Here is a 21254-nt window from a genome sequence, read left to right as displayed (position 1 = left end):
AGTGAATGCCAGCTACTTACTTCCCCATTTTCTCCACAAATCCAGTGGCCTTGAGTTTGTGTTGTAGTAAGACTTACTACATAGTGTTCAAGTTATGTATTAAAACTGGCTTACAGAACCCTTTTTTTTTTAAATTATTTTATTTTGACCAACATAATGAGCCTGTGAGTAGATTCTTTCTGAGCTGATTGATGCAAAAACTGGGATTCCTCTTAGCTCCTAAGATAAGTAACTGTTTCATCTTGAGACAGAGGTGATGGGAGAGCAGAAGGCTGTGCAGATTGGACAATTTGATTTGAAATCATTTGGTTTGAACACCCCCCCAGCAAATCTGCTTCTTCTAATTGGGTGATGTTGCAAAAAGCATTAGGACTCCAGAGCAATTTTTTTTTATGCTGTCCTCCACTAATATGTTTAGTCTCCTTCATAAGTGAGTGTTAAGCGTGTGCTGTGATTTGATACTTCTACAGTATTTAATGGTCTAACCATTTAAGTGTTGCACTTTTCAATTTTGTAAGATTTGATAACTTATCAAAAGGCTCTTTGAGTAGGCTTGGATCCTTGTATTGGCACATTGCATGTGCTGGCTGAATCTGCTTTAATAGGGTATGAGAAGTTTTTTGGAAATTACTGTAAGCTGCCTGTAAATTGCAGTCTGACTATTTTAAGGCAATGAAAGTGAATGTTAAAATGTTGTGTATTTTATTAATTATTTATTTATTAAACACTGCAAAAAATAAATAAAAATATGAAACAAAAACTCAACAAATTACACGCAAAGCATTTAAGTGAAAAACTGTGATTGAACGTAGTCAGTCTCATGCCATCATTGAGCCAAGATAACGTTATCTCTTTTAACGTGCCAGTGTCAGCTTTTCACTGCTTACCTCTGATATACTTAGGAATTTCATGTTGGCCAGACTGATAACATTCCTCCACTACCTGTTTGTTTCATGCACTTCCTTTTAATTGTCTTGTTAAAAAAATGATGGTAATTTAGCTTAGGGAAAGAAGATGGAAGGAAGGAACCTGCTGAGCTAGACAGACTTACAGTAAAAAATGTCCTCAGTGTATACCAGTGGTGCACAACAATAGAATCTTAAAGAAAGTACTGAATCATGTAGGACAGTAGCTTCTTGTTCAGATGCATGTTTTCTGGAGGAAGTTGTGCAGGGGGGTGGTTGCATTAGTGGTCAAAGTAGAGGTAATAAAAGGTCATGTTGACAGGGCTGTCATTTAGACTTTAGGATACTTGGCTTTAATTCTGTAGTGTGTCCTCCTGTGACCCCGGCTGAGTCAATGTGATACCTCTTCATTAGATTCAACTTGATCTTGTCTCATGCAAGATGAAAAATGCTGCAACCTCGTGATGTAAACCATGAACTAGTATTAACTCTGCTGCTTCAAATTTACTTAAAATGATTGAATTTTGCCCCAGCAGTTTTTATACCAGAACATGGATATCATTAGCTTTCTTGCAACTGTTGTATGGGCAGTGTAATTACTGTGTCCTGTGCTCATGGTAGGAGCGTGTTCTTGTGGCAGTTAATGATTCACGTGAGGTTTGCACAGCAAGGTGGTCCAGTTGTCTTCTGAAACATTTAGAAAGTTGAGGAAAAAAAGGCACTGAAACAGCGCATGGGTGGTAAGCTCAGGTCCCCTCTGCGTGAAGTCTGTCAATGTATGTGGACTACGTCATGTCAGCTGCTAGCAGTAAATCTCTGCTGTCCTGTCTCTCACCCTCAGGGCTGCTCTCACTTAATCTGGGTTCTTCTAAGGTAGCACTTCCTTTTAGAGTAAATTTGAGGGAAGGGTGAGCGAGGCCTTCATTGAAGAACTTGGATTGTATCCTTTTTGGCTAATCCATGCTTCCCTATTTATGTCAGTTCTAAAACCCTGTGTATGGACATACCATACACAGACATGGACATACCAGAGAGTATGTGTTGGGGGCATGCTGGTGGTCAGGCTCTTTGCACTGGGTATCCCTCAGGGCAGCCCAGCTCAAGAGGAGGCCACGATTCATGTGCTGCCACGATGGTGCCTGAGTGGGAAACAAGCTGTGAACTTCATATACTACATGATGTCAAGTGACCTGGTTCTGTTATATTCCATTAGTTACGTGAAGGCAGCAGACCACTGGTACTTCTGAGAGCAGTTGATACCAGTCTGTGCAAGGACTGTTTAAGAATACAACAGGAAAAAGTTGGCGTCATTGCTGTTGCTGATAGTGTTTATCAGCAGACAACACTGTGTTAGAAAGCAAATAAAGGGAAAAGAGATTTCAAAATTACTTTCTTTTTTAAAGTATAGATTGAGGAAAATGAAAGACCAAAGTGCAGAACAAAAAGGCACTTGAATTTTCTAGAGTCAAATGATTTTAATAGAAAAGGGTCTTATAGCATTCATAAATTATTCAGTCATATGTGTGCTCAGTTACTTCATCACTTGAAAAGGGATATCAGAACTAACAGTCATTTTAGTTTTGGCACTGCTATTCAATCAAAGCCTGGCTTCATGCAATTACCATCATTTGAAACTGATATGTTGTACCACAAAAGCAGAGAAAACCAAAATAATTTTTGTCAATGAAGACTGGGAACATGCAATATTGTGAATAGAGTATTCCAGATTTTAATATTAGGTATAAACTGTCAGGGGTTTGTTGTCATAATGTATTTTGCAGCGTATCTTGTCCTGTAAGACACTGATGGAAATTTTAATGATTGTGATATTTATTTCTTCACATTTTTAGAAGGAGACAAAGGATTGTAACTGCAGATGTAACTTTCTGAGGCACCTTCTTTACTTTCCTGCTTCCCTCCTGGAAATCAGTGGGCTGTGCTTTCCTGGGTGTTGCATGGTGCTGCTCATGATCTCTTACTCAAAAAGTCCCCAGGCCATTTACGGTGGTTTTAGACCTTTATGCTCACATCCCTAGTCCTTAAGCATGCAACTTATTTCTCTTCCTGAGCAGTCAGTCCAGAGTTCTACAGCAGGTTTGATCAAACATGCTACAAGACAGTGTTTGGGAGGTGTAATGGAGAAGATGACAATCAATTCAGTTTTTTTTCATCCCAGTACATTGGTATTAAAGATGGTCTGTCTGCAGAAGAATGACTTTTGAAAAGAAGTCTGTATGAGACATTTTCATGCAAGTGTGTACACGTTTAGATTTATTTGTAGTTAGGGTCTCTGTGGAGAAAAAGATGGAAAAGGCAGCAGTGAAGAGCATGCTAGGAAGTGATTTCTTCAAGCTTATTTTTCTCCGTACATCACGTCAGAACACAGCTGTCAGTAGTTGAGAAGATATTCTCAAAGGAGCCTCCTGGTATACTTTAAGGTGATATTTTAATCACCTTTGTTTTGCTAGCTTGCATCCTGTAGACACGTGCTATCTCATAACCGAGCCTCTAGGGTGAAGATGTTGCCCTGGATTGTACACATTAAAGAGCTTCACAGGGAGCTGGCAGGATCGAAAGAAAAGAACTTTCATGTCTTCGGCCCTTCTGATTAAAATCTCACTAATTAAAAGGACAACTTACAGGAAAAAAAATGTTAATCATTTCAAAAAATCTGTTGCAGCCTAATGAGGTTCACTGTGGAATGTATAGTGGCCTACATTTAAGAAATCCTATTAAAGGCAAGCAAATGTTCACAATCCTTTTCCTTTTTTTTTTTTTTTTTTAAAAAAATTTCCAGTTCCACACCTACGTGGTCACGAAGGCGGTTGGACTTAATTACCAAAATGGTGTCTGTATGTCTTTGATGCCAGGAAGTCTGTTTGCCAAGGTTATGTACAAATCTATCTTCTGATAACCAGCTCAGTGTTTAATTCATGATTTCTGCATTGTGAAATACATTGACTGACACTGATTGCAGAGCTGAAAATTTTGGTGTTTATCCTGACAGTTAGAATAGGCAGTAAAATAATTCTCTGTAGCATTTCCTTCCTTTCCCCTTGCCTTTACACTTGATGCGAGTTCCATATACAGCATTGAATAGATGTAAGGACAGGAAATGTTGATTAAATACTAATGGAACCGGCTTCCTATGCTATTAATAAAAACATGAGTCATGTTTTAAGAATTTGCAGTTGGATCCCTGTAACTTTTGGTATTTCTGTTGTAATTGTTTTCAGTAATTACGTTCTCCAGTAACACAAAAGTATGAGTGTATTAGAGTAGTATAAGCAATAGCGACGTATAAGTTTGTATAAATCCATTGTAGTGTAGATGAATCATAGTCACAGCATGTAAGTTTTCTGACACGGTAGATAGACTTCTAAATTTATTTTTATTTTACTTTTTCAACTCTCTTTCTAGTTTTTCCTTTCTGTGATAAGGAGGTAAAATGCCTGGTCTACTTTTTGGGAATGGTGCCTCTCATTCTTGTTTTTGTTGGAAATCCCTGCTGGATGAGAGAACTGAATTTTGAGTTAACTTCATTATTTTATTAAATTATTTTTGTTATAGTTTGTCTGGCTCACAAGTTCAAGGGAAATGGAAAATAGGTATTTCAAATCTTTTTTACTAGTTGCTCAAATTTTACTCTTTTGTCCCTTTCAGCATTAGCCCCATCTATTTCCAGTTGTCTGAAGTGACAAACTGTTCAGTAGTTTATGACATGTAAGCACTCCGTTGTCGTTTGTTTGAAAATCTCACTGTGTCTGTTATTGGAAGCGAATTAGAACATTTGAATGTGTGAGTTCTGTGTGACAAGGAAATACATATACTGTAAAAATAATGGTTTTTAAATGATAATGAAAGCCTCAAAATCCTTCTTTCTTCTTATATGCTTAAAAGAAAAACAAAGTAGTAGGGTTTTGTTTTGTTTTTTGTTTGTTTGTTTCCATTTTGGAGGTAGTCTTTAATGTGACTTCTTCCTTTTCTTTGTAATTATAAAAATATGGAAATTATTACTTTTATTGCATAATGATTAATCAGATTGTTTTGATTTAAGTACCGTGAACTCTCTCCAGTGGACCCTTCCCCACCACCCACCTTTCTCAACCAAAAAAGATTGTTCATTTGATCCAGTAGGTGTAGAATCTTTGGAAGAACATACACATATTTGACATTCTTTTCTTTGTTGTTTTAGCTCTGGTGATGAAAGAGTTGTTATAGACTTTCACATTAATTAGAGCAACTGCAGTCCAGATGAATGTTTTTAATGCAGTTGTTTTCATGATGCTTAGCTTGTGCAGGAGTAAGAAGATGAAGGGGGCTGTTATAGAGTTGCTACAAAGTATCTCTTAATAAGAGCAGAGCTCTGAAAGATGGTTTCCATAGTGCTGCTGTGTGACAGCCTTGGAAACCTGTTCTACCGCTTGCTTTGGTGCTAAGTGTTGGGTTTGTTAGCAGAGCGTGGTGCCGGGCATTTCTAATCTGAGGAGATGCTGCTTAGCTTGACCTATAGATGGCCCCTGCATTTCACTGGCTTGAAGATGCAAACAGATGGCTACAACCCAGCACAGCCTGCGCCTGGTTCAGATCTTGGCTCCCAATCTGACGGAAAAGGCTGGCCACAAGGAGCACACCTACAGGCAGAGGAGCAGCAGCACTGTGCATGAAGACCAAGAGCTCTGTTGAAATACAATTTAGAACAGACACCCCAGCACCCTCACATATTTTTATTGTGGATTCTCCCTTTTTGGTGAGGGAAGGTTTAGGCAAACTCATGTGACTGCTTCCAGGGCCTGACTTCAAGTTTTCCGATACTGAAAGTTTTTGGAACTGACTTGTTCCACTGACTGGCAGAGCGAAACCCTATTAGCAGATTCCCAGAGCAGGAATGTGCAGAAACCATGCAAGGAAATTGAAGTGACTCATCTATTCTGTGGTTCTTCCGGATGGTTTCTTGAGATTTGAGTGTCCCACCCAATTCTCCTTGGCATTAGAACTTCAACAATGAACCTACACAGACCATAGAAAAAACTCATGTTCCCCAGATGTTCCAAGCCATCAGAGAAGGGGCAGGGGTCAGCAGAGTATTGCGGTGGGTAGAGCTCCCATAGGGGCTGTGCTACTTTGGGTTATAATCGAAGCATGAATGTGCAGAGGTCAGGATGAAAACTCTAGTTCTTGGGTACGTAACCTTTATTAGCATTGGAAAAGTTTCTCACTGAGGTCATCTGACACTAAACTGTGGCAAGTGAACTTGCATTTTTGTTGGTACGCTAGAAAACTGATAAGGACTGGCACTTATTTGCTATCGTTTTCTCATGCTTACCTCCTCCTTCTGCAGATATTGTTGTAGATTTTCTTCTAATCAGAAGAGCTTTTGGTAGTGATGGTCATTTTCTGTAGTGTGCAGTTGGACAGCATCAACACTTAACAGCTTTAACAAGTAGCTTCATCAAGTTCTTGCCTCTCAAATGTGAATCTAATAGGAAGCTAGAAAAGTGAAGAGTCCAGAAAAATGATAGTTAAAGTGGTCTGTGCCTCAGGACATGATGCATATAGCTATACCGTATACCATATGTATTTCTTTGTATTTCTTTGTGGGAAGCAAAATAATAATAATAATAATAATAATAATAATAATAATAATAATAATAATAATAATAATAATAATTACCCCCCCTCCCTCTGTTTAGTTCTGAGGTAAAGCTTTTTTTTTTTTTTTTAATCAACCGAGGTATTGTGACTGTGGACTTTTCTTGGAATTCTGTGGAGTTTTTATTTTCCTCATTAAAATTTATAATTAAAAAACAAAACAGGTTTTTGATAACCAAATCTGTCTGATTTTGATAATCAAATATGCTTTCTAAGTTCAATTTTTTAAATCTATTTTTCACAATAAGGGCAAAACATGAAAGCTCATCCTGTAGCAATTTGAGCAGTCAATAAACAAGAAACAACACAAGTGACCTTCGTCCCATTCTGCTATTGCACTCAACTGATTTAAAAACCTCCATAGCGTCCCTTGGAGTAGATACATCATGTTTCACAAGAACATGTGGTTCTGTCCCGTTCCCTCTTGAAAACTGTATTTCAGTTGTTTTGGTTTTTTTTTACTTTCTGATTTTCAAACTCATACAGCTCCCGTTCTCTTGCAGTAGTGGATTGCTACTCTTTCCTCCATTATTTCTTGTCCACCCCGTGTCGTGGAGTAGGGAATGTAGGACAGATGCTTCACGCCTGGCATACTCAGCTGTTCCTGAGAATAAAACTGCTGCGTGCTACTGGCAAGGGCTGCTTGAGGCAGCACATGCTAGATCTTAAAATATGACCTGTTTGTCCTCAATAACTTAACCAGTTCTGCTCATTTAGAAAGAAAGAGTTAGATGTCAAATTTGTGCAACTGAGTTTCTCTTCTAAAAGCTCCTGCTTTTAATGTATGTTTACTGCCTTGTAACCCAGGTTGCAGATGTAAAGGATAAACTGTACACTGACCAGTGCATAGTAAGGTGGATGGATAATGTGGCCTAGGTTAGTGCTGTATCTGGAGCTGCAAGTGATTGAATTACAGTGGCTTAAGAAGTTCCTGTTGCCTCTTCTGAGAGTTTTACTGCTACTGAACTGATCTGCAGCTCAGCTGATCGTGCACACCCCACCAGACCATTAAAAAATGCACTAAGTTGTGCTATTTTAATTACTGCTGCTGCACGATGAGCTAGGAGTTGCTGTCAGATTGCTTTTCTTCGTGGTGTAGCTATTTAAAGTTGCCTCAGCATAAGAGGATATTGAGTTTTGACTCTTTAATGAATAGCAATAGTGTTAGAAGTGAGAACATATCTGAACCTAGGTGTCTTGTTTTGTCTTTCCATTACTAAATCATCTGCACCAATAATACAATGAAAGAACATTTTTGCAGTAAGTCTGCAAAGACAATAAGATCAGGTGATCATGTGTATTAACTTTTATACCCTTTTTGTACGTGAAGTCTTCTTGCTGGATGTTCTATGGAGATGGTCTGTGTACAGCTTTGCTCTTATATACAGTCAGTGGTCTTGTATACAGTCAGATCCATTGGCCAGAGTTGTTTGGATTTTACTCAGCTGTTTGTTTTTCTGTTGGTTGTTGTAGATGTTGTGTGAAATAGCCCAAATTAATGGGCTGCTGAGGAAAAAGAAGCCATTGCAACAGATGGATAAAATGTGAAAAAAAGAGAGATCAGTGTAAGGGGGAGCATGACACCATGAGCAGGTAGCACTGGGTTGGATGGCACTCTGAACAAGGTTGGCTTGGTTTGCAACCTGGGAACAATTAAGTAACACTGTGGTTGCTGAAGAAACCAGCCAACAGTTGCATAACTTATGCTTGTGAACAAATGATGCAGGCTATGCAATGAAATGTTCTTCAAACATTTGCTGATCCATTTTGAAACATCTTCGGAGTTAAAATTAAAGTTAATTGTTTGAATGAAGTCAGTGACAAAAACTATTTTTCTTTCTTTGTCTAAAGCTGCACAGAGTGAGGAGCGGCTGTGTGCATTTAAGGACCCGTATCAGCAGGACCATGGAATCAGTGAGAGCCGAATCTCCCAAGAGAATGGCACCATTTTGTGCATGAAAGGTAGCACCTGCTATGGACTTTGGGAAAAAACACGAGAAGGAGACATACATCTCGTAAAACAAGGTATGTGGCATTTTGTTGTAAATGCACTAGTTTCTGCTACTCTTCAGCTTCTTGTAATGTAGCAAATAAATCTGAGGATGCTCTGTTGCAAAATTGATTTTTTTGTTTGTGCATTGTACTAGTTTAACTTTCTATTTAGCAATTTTGAATACAAACAGAAAGTTTATTGAAATAAATGATTTCTGGAGGAGATTAAAGAGCCCAATGTACAATTAAAGGAAATAAAACTCATATTACTCATTGCTTAGGATGTCCAGAGGAAGATAGCTGTCTGGTGTTATTATAAATTCAAAAGTGAATGTCTCTTTAAAAATGTACATTCATGTCAATTGGGTGCTTGTTAAGAAAGGGAACTGCAACTCTTGAACAGAACTGTAACATACTGAATGTCACTTCATTATTTTTTTACTGAGAGTGTGATGGCAAGAAGGGGTTGAATGTCTTGCAGTAGCTGAAGATGAGCTTTGATTTCCATTTTCAGAGACTCTGATAGGTGATTTGGGTACAGGTTAGTGTAGTGTAATGTATGAACAGAATGAAAACTAGTTAACAAACATGTGCAGTTCAGTTTGGTTGCTTGCTTCTGCCCCTACACTGCCTCCTTCTATTCCTGGCACTTGTTCATAAATGATGCTTAACTGCCACTGACTGTATTTGACAAGGGACAGTTGCTGTAGGAAGACAAAGCCTGCACTAAGCAAGAAATAAGTTGTGGTAGAAGATTCCAGTAAGATTCCAGTTGACAATTAAAAGGACAGAATTGTTAGAAATTATGCAAGAAGCACCAAATTACTGATGTGGTCTTGTTTTCTAGCTCTAAGAGGAAGACTAAGTCACAGTTTTGTCTAGACTGTGGATTAGATGGTGGTGGTGTTGTCTTGGTATCAGAGAAGTGGGGAATAGCATATGTCTGCTTAGAAGGCTCAAGAACTCAGGTTTTGTCGTACTGAGGTGTACAGGTAGACACCTTTGATGTTGATCTGTACCACTGCCTGTGTTTCTTCTCCTTGTCTATCACAAATTCTGAAAGAAATTACCCAGTTGTTGGTTTAAAAGATGGTAGTGAAATCATGAAACCAATTATGATAACTGTTTCCAGTCCATTGCAGCATATAATTGAGTATTATATGGTACTGATTTCTATAGGTGTGCTTAAATTGTCCATACAATAAAATTGATTTAACACCCCCTTTACAAGAACAATTATTTAATTTATCTTTTTTACAGGATGCTGGTCTCATATAGGAGACCCACAGGAGTGTCACTTCGAGGAGTGTATCGTTACAACCACCCCTTCCTTGATTCAGAATGGAACATACCGGTTCTGTTGTTGTAGCACTGACTTATGTAATGTCAACTTCACTGAAAACTTCCCGCCTCCTGACCCAACAGATACAACGCCTTACAGTAAGTCAGAGGTTTCCATTTCTGTCATTTCACGGTTGAAGTCATTTAGAGCATGATTTTTCTTTTGTGCACTGTAAAGTATGAAATGTGACCTTTCTAACTGTATGCAGCAGTGAAAGCAAGCAGAACAGATCTTTTCCATATAAAGTTTAATGTGTTTATTTATTCCATGATGCTCTGCAAAGAATGAGTTAAAGGCTTGCAGGTATTTGTTTAGGGAACTGCTGAATGCATATTATGTTTTCTAAAATGGCCTTTAATCTTGGGTGCTTGGGTGTTCGAATGCCTGACTGCAGAAGCCTGTGGGGATATTCAGAAGAATTCAGGCTTATCTTAAAAATGAGCCAGGAAGTTTGTTAGAATTGTGGCACATTTCAAAAGTCTGCCACATCTATTCAATTCTGTTTCATGGATAGCTTTGGGCAGCAGAACCAGTCCTAAAAGAAGATGATCAGGCTGCGGAGGTTCTCTCTAACAGTCTTACAGTGCTTTGAAATCTGGCTTTTCTCTTGTATACCTCTGGTAGAGATTAAATCTGAATTAATGTTCAAAGAGTACTAGTTCGAGTAATTTAGTTTTCATTCAAATTAGGTTAAATATTTATTTATTATAAAATGAACATAGTGCATCAATCCATATCAATATATTAGACCTCTTAACCTTCTGTTTCATAATGAGTGTCATGACTAACAGACACTCTGTGATGCTGCCTTCCTAGCACAAAGAAACACAGTTGTTTAACCTAATCTAAACTTCTGGACACTCTTTTCTAAATACAGACTGTGAAAGAGAAATTGAATAGAGGCAGGCTTGTAAATGGAAATGCAACTGCTTCAGCATGTTCAATTCTTTGTCATAGAAAAGTGATTTGCGAAATGAAGTTAACTTTATTGGGATGGTATTTACAGCAATAGAATGTGGGAAAAAAATAGTTTGTATTTTGGAATGATAATTCAAAGAGTTCACATAGTGATGATGTTGATACTTTCAAAAGTATTTGTAGGATAGAGATGTTATAAGCAGTTTGGGGCTAAACGAGGGCCTGGCATGCTAATGGGGAAAAAAGGGAAAGTAACCTTTTATTGGGAATATGCACTGGGTAAAGGGAGCTGGTAAGGTGTATGGCACCTTTTGTCTGATCATACTATTTGTACAGTAAGCATCACTGTTTGGAACCTTTGTCAGAACGCAGTACTGTGCAGTGCTGAACAGAAACTACTTGACTCTGGTAATAGATGTGCAATAGAGCTCCCCAGATATGACTGGAGTTACTACTATGCAGGAAATTCAGACAGGAAGGAAAAAAAGCATGTAGTTCCTTTTCCTTCTCCATCCTCCCACGGTAGGGAGATAAAACAACTTGTGTTTGTGCTTCTATTAGGGGGTAGAAGTTACAGTCTGAGGTAATTTACTGCATGATAACATTTCCGAATAGCTTTTAGACTGAACTTCTAATACTGAAAAATCTAGCTCAACTTGCAAAGTGAGAGGAAAAACATTAAACGTGTAACACAGTCCTTAATTCACCCAGCTGTAATTGAGTGTTGCAGCATACGTTTCTACTGACTCAAACTGTTTTATGTTATTGTGTTGCCTTCCATTTTCATAATATGCAAATTTTGCTTTAGGCATAAGCAAAGTAGGTTGCTTTCCGGCACACTTGTTTGCCTACATTAGCTGTCCTAGAGATGGAGATTGGCTGTTCTAGCACCAAGGATGGCCTTATTTACCATTCTGATGTTTTATTTATAAAACTCTACTGCTGCATCTGTTGGAGACTGCGCTGCTTCTGGCAGTGTATACTCCATACGCACTCAGCACTGTGGAGGCAGATGTTCTAAGAAGTTAGAAGTATGAACAAAGAAAAAGGTTACTCCACAAACTCCTGCAGTTTCTCTGAACTGGAGTTTGACTGTCCCTTTCCCAGCCCTTTTTACTCTTTCTAAAACCCATTTTGATCCTGTAAGATTCAGTTTTGCCACCTCAATACTGAGGACAAAATTCTTACATGTTCATATGGGAAATCTTCTGCTTATTTCAGTATGAACTCTGAACTGTACATATTCACATATATATACTTTATAAGATATTAAAAATATTGCATATGGAAGAATTTTTCAATGACAGAAAATAAGATACTTGGTTTGATTGAACTGTATTTATCTTGATGATACTATAAATTTCAAGGCATGTTTGAATAATATGTGGTTAATTGTGTGAACCCGAATGATTTCAGCAAACAGTCAACTCTTGAGTTGAAACCATCCCCCCAAAAAATAAGACGTGAATTTGTATAATCACTTGGCTGTTATGTAGGACAAATAACAGTAGCACATTAAAAGATGTAACTAGAATATAAATGTTTCGAGACTAGAAGTTAATTAAAATTTTCAGACACATTAAGTACAAAAAACCATTGTTCTCATCAAGTTTCTCACAAAAATTACACTTAGTTTTTATGTCTCTTAGGATATAGAAAAAGTTTGTATCATAACCATATATATCTTCACAGAACAGAGTGCATTGTTTTTGTGTAGATTGATTCTCAATTTGTCAGAACACAAACACAGAAAATCTTGTCTTGTAAGGAAACATTTATGAACACAACCAATTAAGTCGAAGGTGAACTGGTTTTTGAATCCTGAAGTTTAGTCCTTTTTGCTTCTTAATTTGCAGATGGTAGACAATCATACATCTGAGTAGTCATAATATTATTTTGTTCTATCTTAAGAGTAAACCGGAAAGATTCAAGTAGTTAGTAGTAAATTGGCTGTCCCTCCAGCTAGAATTTTGCAAATGCTGTAGGAAGCTGTGTAGTCTGGAGCCCACAGTCTTGAGTTATTAAAAATGCAAAGATTCAGTTACCTGTTTCCTGAAGTGCCAGAAGTAGAGATTGGAGCATGGAGTTCGTTTCAGCTCTGAAGATTTTATCTGTGTAGTTTAAGGCTACTGAAATGCAGAAGTTCAAGAACAACCTTGCATCCTCAGCTCTCACTTTTCAGTCAGAGTGGGTGGAAATACTTTCTCATGCTTTGCAGAATTACCCCTGGATAGATTCATGATTCTTACATCTTCTGTTTTCACAAAAAGAACCCCACCATCTTAAGTTCAGATAGTGTCTGTATATAGCCTTTAACCCCACTTTAAAAGGGCCGGCTATTTCTTTGGGTAAATGTTTTGAGATGTGTATGTATTCTATTGCCTTTGTCCAACATTTATTTTAAGTCTCTTGTGAGCTACCTGTCCCTTGTGTCTACAGAATACTTTCCAAATTCTGAGTTAATTTGAAGGTAACTTCATTAATTCTACATTCATTCATAATGACCATTTAAATAGAAATTAAGCAACTAAAGAGATAAATGTTCTTCCTCATTGGTCATAGATATATTGCTGTAATTAATCATTTAAGTTAAAATAACATCGGGATCAAAACAACAAAGCCATTTTTAATTATAGTTTCCTTTTTTCCTCAAGGCTGCATTCCTGGCACTGCACATAAATTAATCTCACAGCAACTGAGTGTTAAGTGTACATCTTTGCACGATGGGTAATGCATTTGCAGGATACATGGGAAAAATCCCTGGTATCAAGAGCTGAGCATTGCTGGTTCATACTATTGTTGAAACAATATTGTTGTTTTTTTCCCCCCCATAACAACAAATGGTGGCTGTGATTTTTAGAGAACCTAAAAACTTATTACATAAGAGCACTGAAATACGGTTATAAAGAAGCTGCTGCCTCATGTAACAAAGAAAGCTGGTGTTTCTTTATTCTTCACCACTGATAAACTGATTTATCTTTCCACTGTACTCTCTTGGCCTTTCTTGGCCAGCTTCTTGCTACACATATATCTGGTTTTATGTGCTCACAGAATTCAGTGTAAACTTAGCTAAGGAAAGCTACCATTTTTAAAATAATGTAATTATTGAAGTGCATGGCTAGGTCAGGTTAATTATGGTAGTAATGGAAGGTTTTGATTCAGCTATTACTTCTGAGAGGTAGCAGTTAGACTCATGTTGCTGTGGGCGTGTGGCCCAACCTAGCTTCACTGAAGATGAATTAGATCACGTCATGCTAATTTCTCTAAGTTGTAACACTGTTCTCGCTCAGTTCTTATCTTGGATTGCTTGTTCTGAGAGAGTAGCATCCAATATTAATTTGTAGTTGAACTGCCTTTTCTTTCAGCTGGATTTTTCTTGGCAAGTGCAGAGCTTGGTCAGCAAAGTTTTTAGCGGTCGTTTGAGCAGTTCTTCCATTTCTGCGTCATGTAAGAAAACATTGTAAATGAACGTTCTCCCCTATTTGTGTGATACTTGTCCTTCTGATGATTTTGATGTATAGAAAATGGAAAATTACAAACCTTTGCAATATGTCTGATCTTCTGTTTTGAAAGATGGAGACAGGAATGGTCCACATGAGAATGAACATTTAACTGGGAATAAATCAAACACATGTTATACAGCTATGGGTTAAAATGCTGTATGTCATCAATGTATCTTCACTATATTATGAGGCAGGGAAATGTATGTGGGAAAATAGCAGTAAATATTAAGGCAGTAGTTAAGGGCCTACTTTTATTGTGTGTAGGAGGACAATTATATGCCTCTTAGGAAGTTATTTACTGTGACATTGTAGAAGTTGGAGTTGTAAAGGGAGAAAAAGTAGAACTGAAAGTTGCTTTGGGGAACAAACAAACAGTATTATAGCAATTAATGATCGTTCTGGATGGTTATGTAGAAATTGAAGTGAAAGCCTTAGTTTCTGTACAGTCAGTAGAAGGTTTCACAAGTCACCCAAGATAACAGGTAATGCTTGTTGAGTAACTTCAGCTCAGTGATTCTCATTACAAACAGATATATCAAAAGCAGAATCTCACAAATTGCTGTTAGCAGCACATAATGTTTTAACTTCTAAGACATCATATTCTTTTGAGATTAAACTGGCTTCTTTGCTGAATTTCAAATTAAAGCTTTGATGTACAATTGGAGCCTGAGTATGAAGGCAAAGCCTTCTGTACGTGTGAATATGAAGGCAAAGCCTTCTGTACGTGTAAATTTTTTTCTCTGACAGAAACATTTAATCAGGAAGGTGAAATTGAAATGTGTTGCTTACACTGAGGTAGAAATATTTTGGGGATATTTGGAAATGTTGTAAAGCTTTTACTATGCACCAAACCTACAAAATCCTGAAAATTATGTTAAAGAAATGTTGGTTCTCATTTTAAAGTGGAGAAACATTTCAAGTATTATTTTTACTACCAGAGAACCCACAGGTTTTGTACTGTATTTCCTGCTGATTTAACAGTCTACACCAGGTAGTAAAGCTGTACAAGATAACTTCAGAAGGCAAGAAGCATCAATTTCCCTGGAGCATAGCTAGTGTTTGCCTTCTTCAGAAGTAGTGAAAACACGTGTTGTAAATTGTCTAATGTCTGTGAACAGGGTATTCACATTTCTTGTATTGTGCAGTTCTTGATGCTGTCATTTGCATCTCTATTGGAAATCAGCTGCTTAGAGTTGGTATGTTTTATGCACCTCTCCTCAGAGTTTAAAGATATACAAATGTCTTTGGTAATACAAATATTGTAATGTGTTCAAAAACTTTTTTTTTTTAATGCTAAATTTTGAAATGCTCTTTTCTGACTTTTGTATAGATATTAATAATATAACTTTGCCTGTATCTGTGGTGATGATGCATTTGGGAGTTTTATTGTGAATACCTTATAGATGCAAGGCATAAATAGATATGACTGACAAGAGTGGAACTCATTATGCAAATAATAAAGATTAGAAAAAGGTCATAGTATTTTTACCTCCTCTCTCCTTAAAGTGAAGAGAGGAGCAAGCAAGATTGCTATACTTATTGTCTTTATTCAAATGCTACAATATACAGTAAACATTATTCTAAACACACTACGCTGCTCGTATGTCTTGAGGGTGGGTGAGAGCTCGCTGGAAGGGGAATGGACACAGCAGGATGCTTTTTGCAGACTTTTGTGATCAATGAATTTTCTGATGTAGTACTAATAGTAGACTTCTACTAAATGTTTTCTCCACAATTATTAATAATGATTACTTACTAATTTCTAGCTCTTTTATTTCTGTACCTCTAAAATTTTAAGACTGCATGCTGTAAATCTTAAAATATCAGATTGAGGTGCATATGATTATAATTCAGTCAGGGGTAGTCATGTCTGGTGTATTTAATGCTAAGATATGAGATAATTGTTTATCCCCTTGAAGTTTGAGTATAAAAAATTAGAAAGCATCAGTGACAAATTCAGCAGTTTGCCGTTCTAGTCTTCTGTGTTTTCAAGTTGATGACACTGCACTCAGTGAATTGTTACCAAAGTGGGTACCCCTATCTAGTATATCCACTAAACTAGCCAAGAGACTGTACTTTGTTGGCATTACTCAGTAAAAGGTGATGTTAGGCTGGTTGCATCCCTCATATTTGATTTATTTATTAGTTTCAACCATGGTTCTACTCTGTTCTTTTTTTAAAAAGTTGAAATGAATGGAGTTTAGATGAAAAAAAACAAGAGCTCTGCAAAGTTCAATTACAAAGCACTGCTAGGTGCTGCCAGCAGCTACTGATAAATTCCCATCCCCAGTTTTGTCTGCTCCTGATACAGTGCTAGTGAGAAAGGTTTGTGACCACAGGCTGCTAAAATAGAGATAGACAGGCTTGGGAGTGGGAATGCTAAGCACAAAACTGAATATTGCTTATAAATACTGAGTCCACTGTTGACTGTGCAGTCGTAATAAAATTATCTATGTGGATTAATATTTCGATCACAAAAAGCCTTCCATGTATTTTTCTTCCTCCTTAATTGGACATATTCTCTAAGCTTCACTACTTACTGTGCAATATGCTAAGCTGGCTGGCAAAAGTATCTAATCCCATGTCATGGTTCTGCCTAACACAATTTACACTCTCAACTCTGGAGCTGATACAGTTTTGAAAGAAATCTTCAGGGTTTTGGCACATGCAGTGCACCTGGAACAGTCCCCTGTGAGCTCAGCTGCCTCGCAGGCTCCCCTGTGTTGTATGCCTATATCAGCACTGGGGAGCTCAGCCACCTGAGCAGAGACAGGCCTATAGAGTGGGTACAGGGATGTGGGCTCTGCAGGGCTGGTCTTTTATCACTGGTCTTTTGTGAGCCTTTTTTGGTCATTTTTTTTATCTAGCAAATATGGTGAGCCTGGAAATTCTATATGTGTTAATTTCTAGCTCCTGTGCAGTGACTCTTCAAATGGGAGATTACCTGGAGGTAAACCAACAGCGGTGTTTTACAGTCTGGTAAATAAATCCTCTAGGTTTTTAATAATGTAGTAAGCTGCTCCTAGGAGCATTTTGAATTGTTTTTAGACCAAATGTTCTTAAAGCAGCATGAATTCAGTCAGTCAGGTGTCAGTGGGCTCCTGCAGAGGCAGGCATGGAGCAGGCTGCCTTCTTGCCAGGGGCTGGGGGCCACAGCCAAAGGCAGCACTGTGTCCAGCCCCCCCTAGGTCTTCTGTTAGGAGGGCAGAAGCTGTATTTCATGGAAGCTAGAGTTTGTCTTCTTCCACTTTTCAGGGAAAATCTCTTTTGTAGAAGGATACTGAGGATAGGGATTTTATTCATTTATTTGTTCCTTATGAAGAAAGGCCTAAATCCTTTTCATTAATGACGGGAATGGTACATTCCAGTAAGTGCCTCAGGTACTAAATTGTGAATGAGTGACTAGTTGTACTACTGGAACATGGAGTTTTATAATTGGGCATCTAGCTCCTGAAAAGGTGCATGTGTCATGCTGACTACAGGCATCTCTGTTTTGTTCTTAGGAACTGAGCTGTCTGGGATGTTCAGATATCACAGATTCTGAGGTGTTCTGTTGGCTTTCTGGCTAATGGGAACCATGGGCTTAAAAGAACAGGGAAGAGCTCATAGAGCACCCAGGAAAGCCCACACAGACAGAGAAGCAGCATGTCAGTGTGCTCCTAATTTTTCAGTTCAGTGCTGTTGTTTTGTTGCTATCTGAACAGGAGATGATGACACTGAAATGTTCACAAAGACACCAGTGAATGCGAATGTTTTGTTGATAGAGATTCAAGATGATAATAAAGACCATTCGTGTTGATTTTATAAGCAGGAATTGTTGTTAGTAGAATAAATTAGAGTGAAAGAAATTCATGAAAGTTCATGTAGTAGACATGTATGAAATATGAAGAATACAGTTCCTCAATCTGCAGTTTTTTCTGTATGTGTGTACTGAGTCTTTCTGTGTTTCTTTGTTTTGAAGTATTTGTGTTCATTACTCCTTCCAGATATGTTGCAGTTAGTATGTTGCTTCTGTGTTTTTAAAAATAGTTGATATATACATGCATTATTATTTTCACTGTTTCATATTTAATAAATAAAGTAAACAGTGCCCCATTGTAATGTACAAGGGTTCCTGAGCATGAGGGAATTAACAACTCTTAGTGTAATCTGCAGCTTTACTAAGTATGCATTCAGGTCCTCTATTGAGAGAATTTATATAAATCGTAGAAAGAACTGGGCCTAACATGAATTCAGAGGAACTTGACCAGTCACTGGCCACCAGCCTGTTGTAATCCTGTTTACTTTAGTCATTGGAGCCCAGCCCATCATCCAGTTGTTTGCCTATCATGTTATCTATTTGTCTAGCTGTATGCTGGACATTTTGTCCAAAAGGATACTGTGAAAAACAGTATTGAAATTCAGAAAGATTTCATCAAGTGGCTTTTCTTGGTTGCCTGAGTAACCTTGTCACAAAAAGGAATTAGATTTGTTAAACAGGACTTTTCCATTGTGAACCCATGTCAGCAATAACCTGTGTCTGTGTTGTCTTCCAGATCCTCTCCATAATTCTGGTACACCAAAATGAAATACATTTCCCCACTCCTGCAAGTGTACCCTATCCATGTAGGTGTTCTAGGCCAGGTTGGATGAGGCTTCAAGCAGCCTAACTTATTGTTTGGCAGCCCTGCTTGGCTTATGGAAGGGGGTTGTGATTGGATGATCATTAGAGTTCTTCCATTGCAAGCCATTCTGTGATGTCACATGAGTGTGGTGATGGCATATGTTTGTGTGTGTGAAACACTTTCCCTTGTTACAGTTCTCATTTTGACTGAATTTTGAGAGGAGGTAAAGTTTTTATTGCCACCTGGTAGGATACTCTGATATTGAAAGTATGATTTCATACTTTCAATATCAGAGTAGATGTGGATCTTTTGAATAGTCAGTGTAATCAGATTTGTGTAGAAAGTTCATATATATCTTTTGATCATCTGTGTATTCATTTGGGACATGAAGATATTTATTCTGCAACATACTTGTTAATTTGAAGTGAATACATTAGTCTTAGAATCTAACTTAAATTCTAGTTTATTTCTGTTAATTTGGGTATTACACTTTTATACGTTAGTCATGCAGATATGTCTAAAGGAGAGAAGTTAGAAATTCTGTTTGAAAGGGCAAGTAAAGAAATTGTGAAGTGGGAATCGTGAAGACTTAACATTGCTGTAACTTTTATTTTAGCATTGACTGAGAGATTTGGCATTTTCAGAGGCATGAGGGAGGTCTTAATTTTCTAAGACAGGATACAAAGTTGCACTGAGACTGAACTGAGGTCTTTAATACTTTTGAATACCTTTGAAGGTTCCGTTGAGATGGTTTTGGTAGAACTGTTCTATGCATCTTAAAGTTTAATTCTAATAAGTATGGCATGAATCCTTCTTGGTTCTAGGCCGCTTACTCCAGAAAAGTATCTATAGATAATATTACATAGCTTTTTACTTTGGCCTGGATTTTGCTTTCCTTTAGGCTGGTAGGATGAAGCTCATTTAGAAGTGTCTGCAAGCCTGTAAATATTTTTCTAAGCTAGCAAAAAATTCCTTGTTCCAGACATTCTTATTGACTTAAAACTAAATATACTCTGAGCAAGGGTAAGGGATCATTGCAGCCTGCACACAAGCACTTTTCACTGCAGTGATACTTGTGACAGGAAATAAGGGTTATAGATGACTCCTTCCTATGCAAAACCAAAATGTTCCCATTTATCACTGAGTGATGACTCAGAGCCATGTATGTCAATGTCTGCACAATCAGGATGTGTGTATCTGAGGAAAACATGATGCTCTAGCTAGCCCTAGCCAGACCTTCTGTGTGGAGCCTATAATAGTATTGGTGCTTGGTCATAGTTCTGTTTCTCCCATTAAAGTAGTAACTCACCATATGAGTAGTTAGAAATAGAGTTTTAAAACTCAGCAAATTAGTGTGAATGTTGTAAAACAGAACCATGAACTCCTGGAAGGTAGATATCTAAAATGCAGCATGTACAAACTGATTATAATATACACACAACAGCAGTGACAAATAAAATACCACAGAGAACAATTATATGGCACGCTTTTGACGTCACTCTGAGAGTGAATATGCTTTAGGTCCTGCTCCTCCTCCTGTGGCTGTAAATCACTAAATTACATGAATTCTTGAATTCTTACACAACTGCTAAAAAAAACCCTCAAAATGTAGCAGTTTATGCTCACCTTCCAACTGCCAAGTTAGCAAGCAAGTGCACAGTTATAAAATGAGCATGTCTTTGATGAACACGTAAATGAAGTATGATCCTAGCGTGCTAATTAAATAGTTAGTTTTGCATGTCCCCTGCTATTGGAAACTTCTATTCCTTAGCATGTATAACGTCATGACCACCCAGCTGGACTTCTATTGAATGCACGACTGTGCTCGCTTCTGTTCCCTGCTCTGCATAGTCTGCAACAGCCTCTAACACCACACAATAATTCAGTGCTGGACCAAGTCCAGCAAAGTTGCAAGTCATTGTGCAGACATATCTTGGTTCTTTAGTTCACGAGTCTATTCTGGAATAGCCAGTAAAATATGGGATTTACAATTGATGAGTTTTCCTCCACTAGCAAAATTTAAACATTGTCTTTGTAATAGATATTTAACACTCTGAGCCTACTATGAAAACTTTCTCCCCACATCAGAGCTTGATGGTTTCTATAAGAACAAACAAACAAACAAAATTTAAAAATCGCATTTAACTGATCTGTATCAAAATAAGAAAAATATTACCATGTCTGAGCTATATAGAAAATCTCAAATCAGTTTAAAATCAACTCCTTGATGCAGACTCTCCCCTGCTGCCATTATACACTAAGTACTCTGTATTTAGGGCAGGATGTAAGAAGTCTCCTATTTCCAAAGCTGAGCACATCTTTCACAGCACTCTCACTG

At 37.7% G+C, this 21254-nt stretch overlaps 1 protein-coding gene across 1 annotated transcript in view; it reads left to right on the top strand.

The window, feature by feature from the left end:
• The window catches only part of BMPR2 (bone morphogenetic protein receptor type 2), a 99577-nt gene that overhangs the window by 39369 nt on the left and 38954 nt on the right, over positions 1 to 21254 (top strand). Inside the window, exons 2-3 of the mRNA XM_015868188.3 lie at positions 8409 to 8582; positions 9810 to 9989. Coding sequence (XP_015723674.2) covers positions 8409 to 8582; positions 9810 to 9989 — 354 coding nt within the window. The remainder of the gene's footprint in view (positions 1 to 8408; positions 8583 to 9809; positions 9990 to 21254) is intronic.

This window comes from Coturnix japonica, chromosome 7 (genome assembly GCF_054131305.1).
Source record: "Coturnix japonica strain WE chromosome 7, WE-NBRP24, whole genome shotgun sequence".
NCBI classification, from domain to species: domain Eukaryota; kingdom Metazoa; phylum Chordata; class Aves; order Galliformes; family Phasianidae; genus Coturnix; species Coturnix japonica.
Note: the sequence above shows the minus strand (reverse complement) of the source record. Positions and strands in the feature narration are given on the sequence as shown.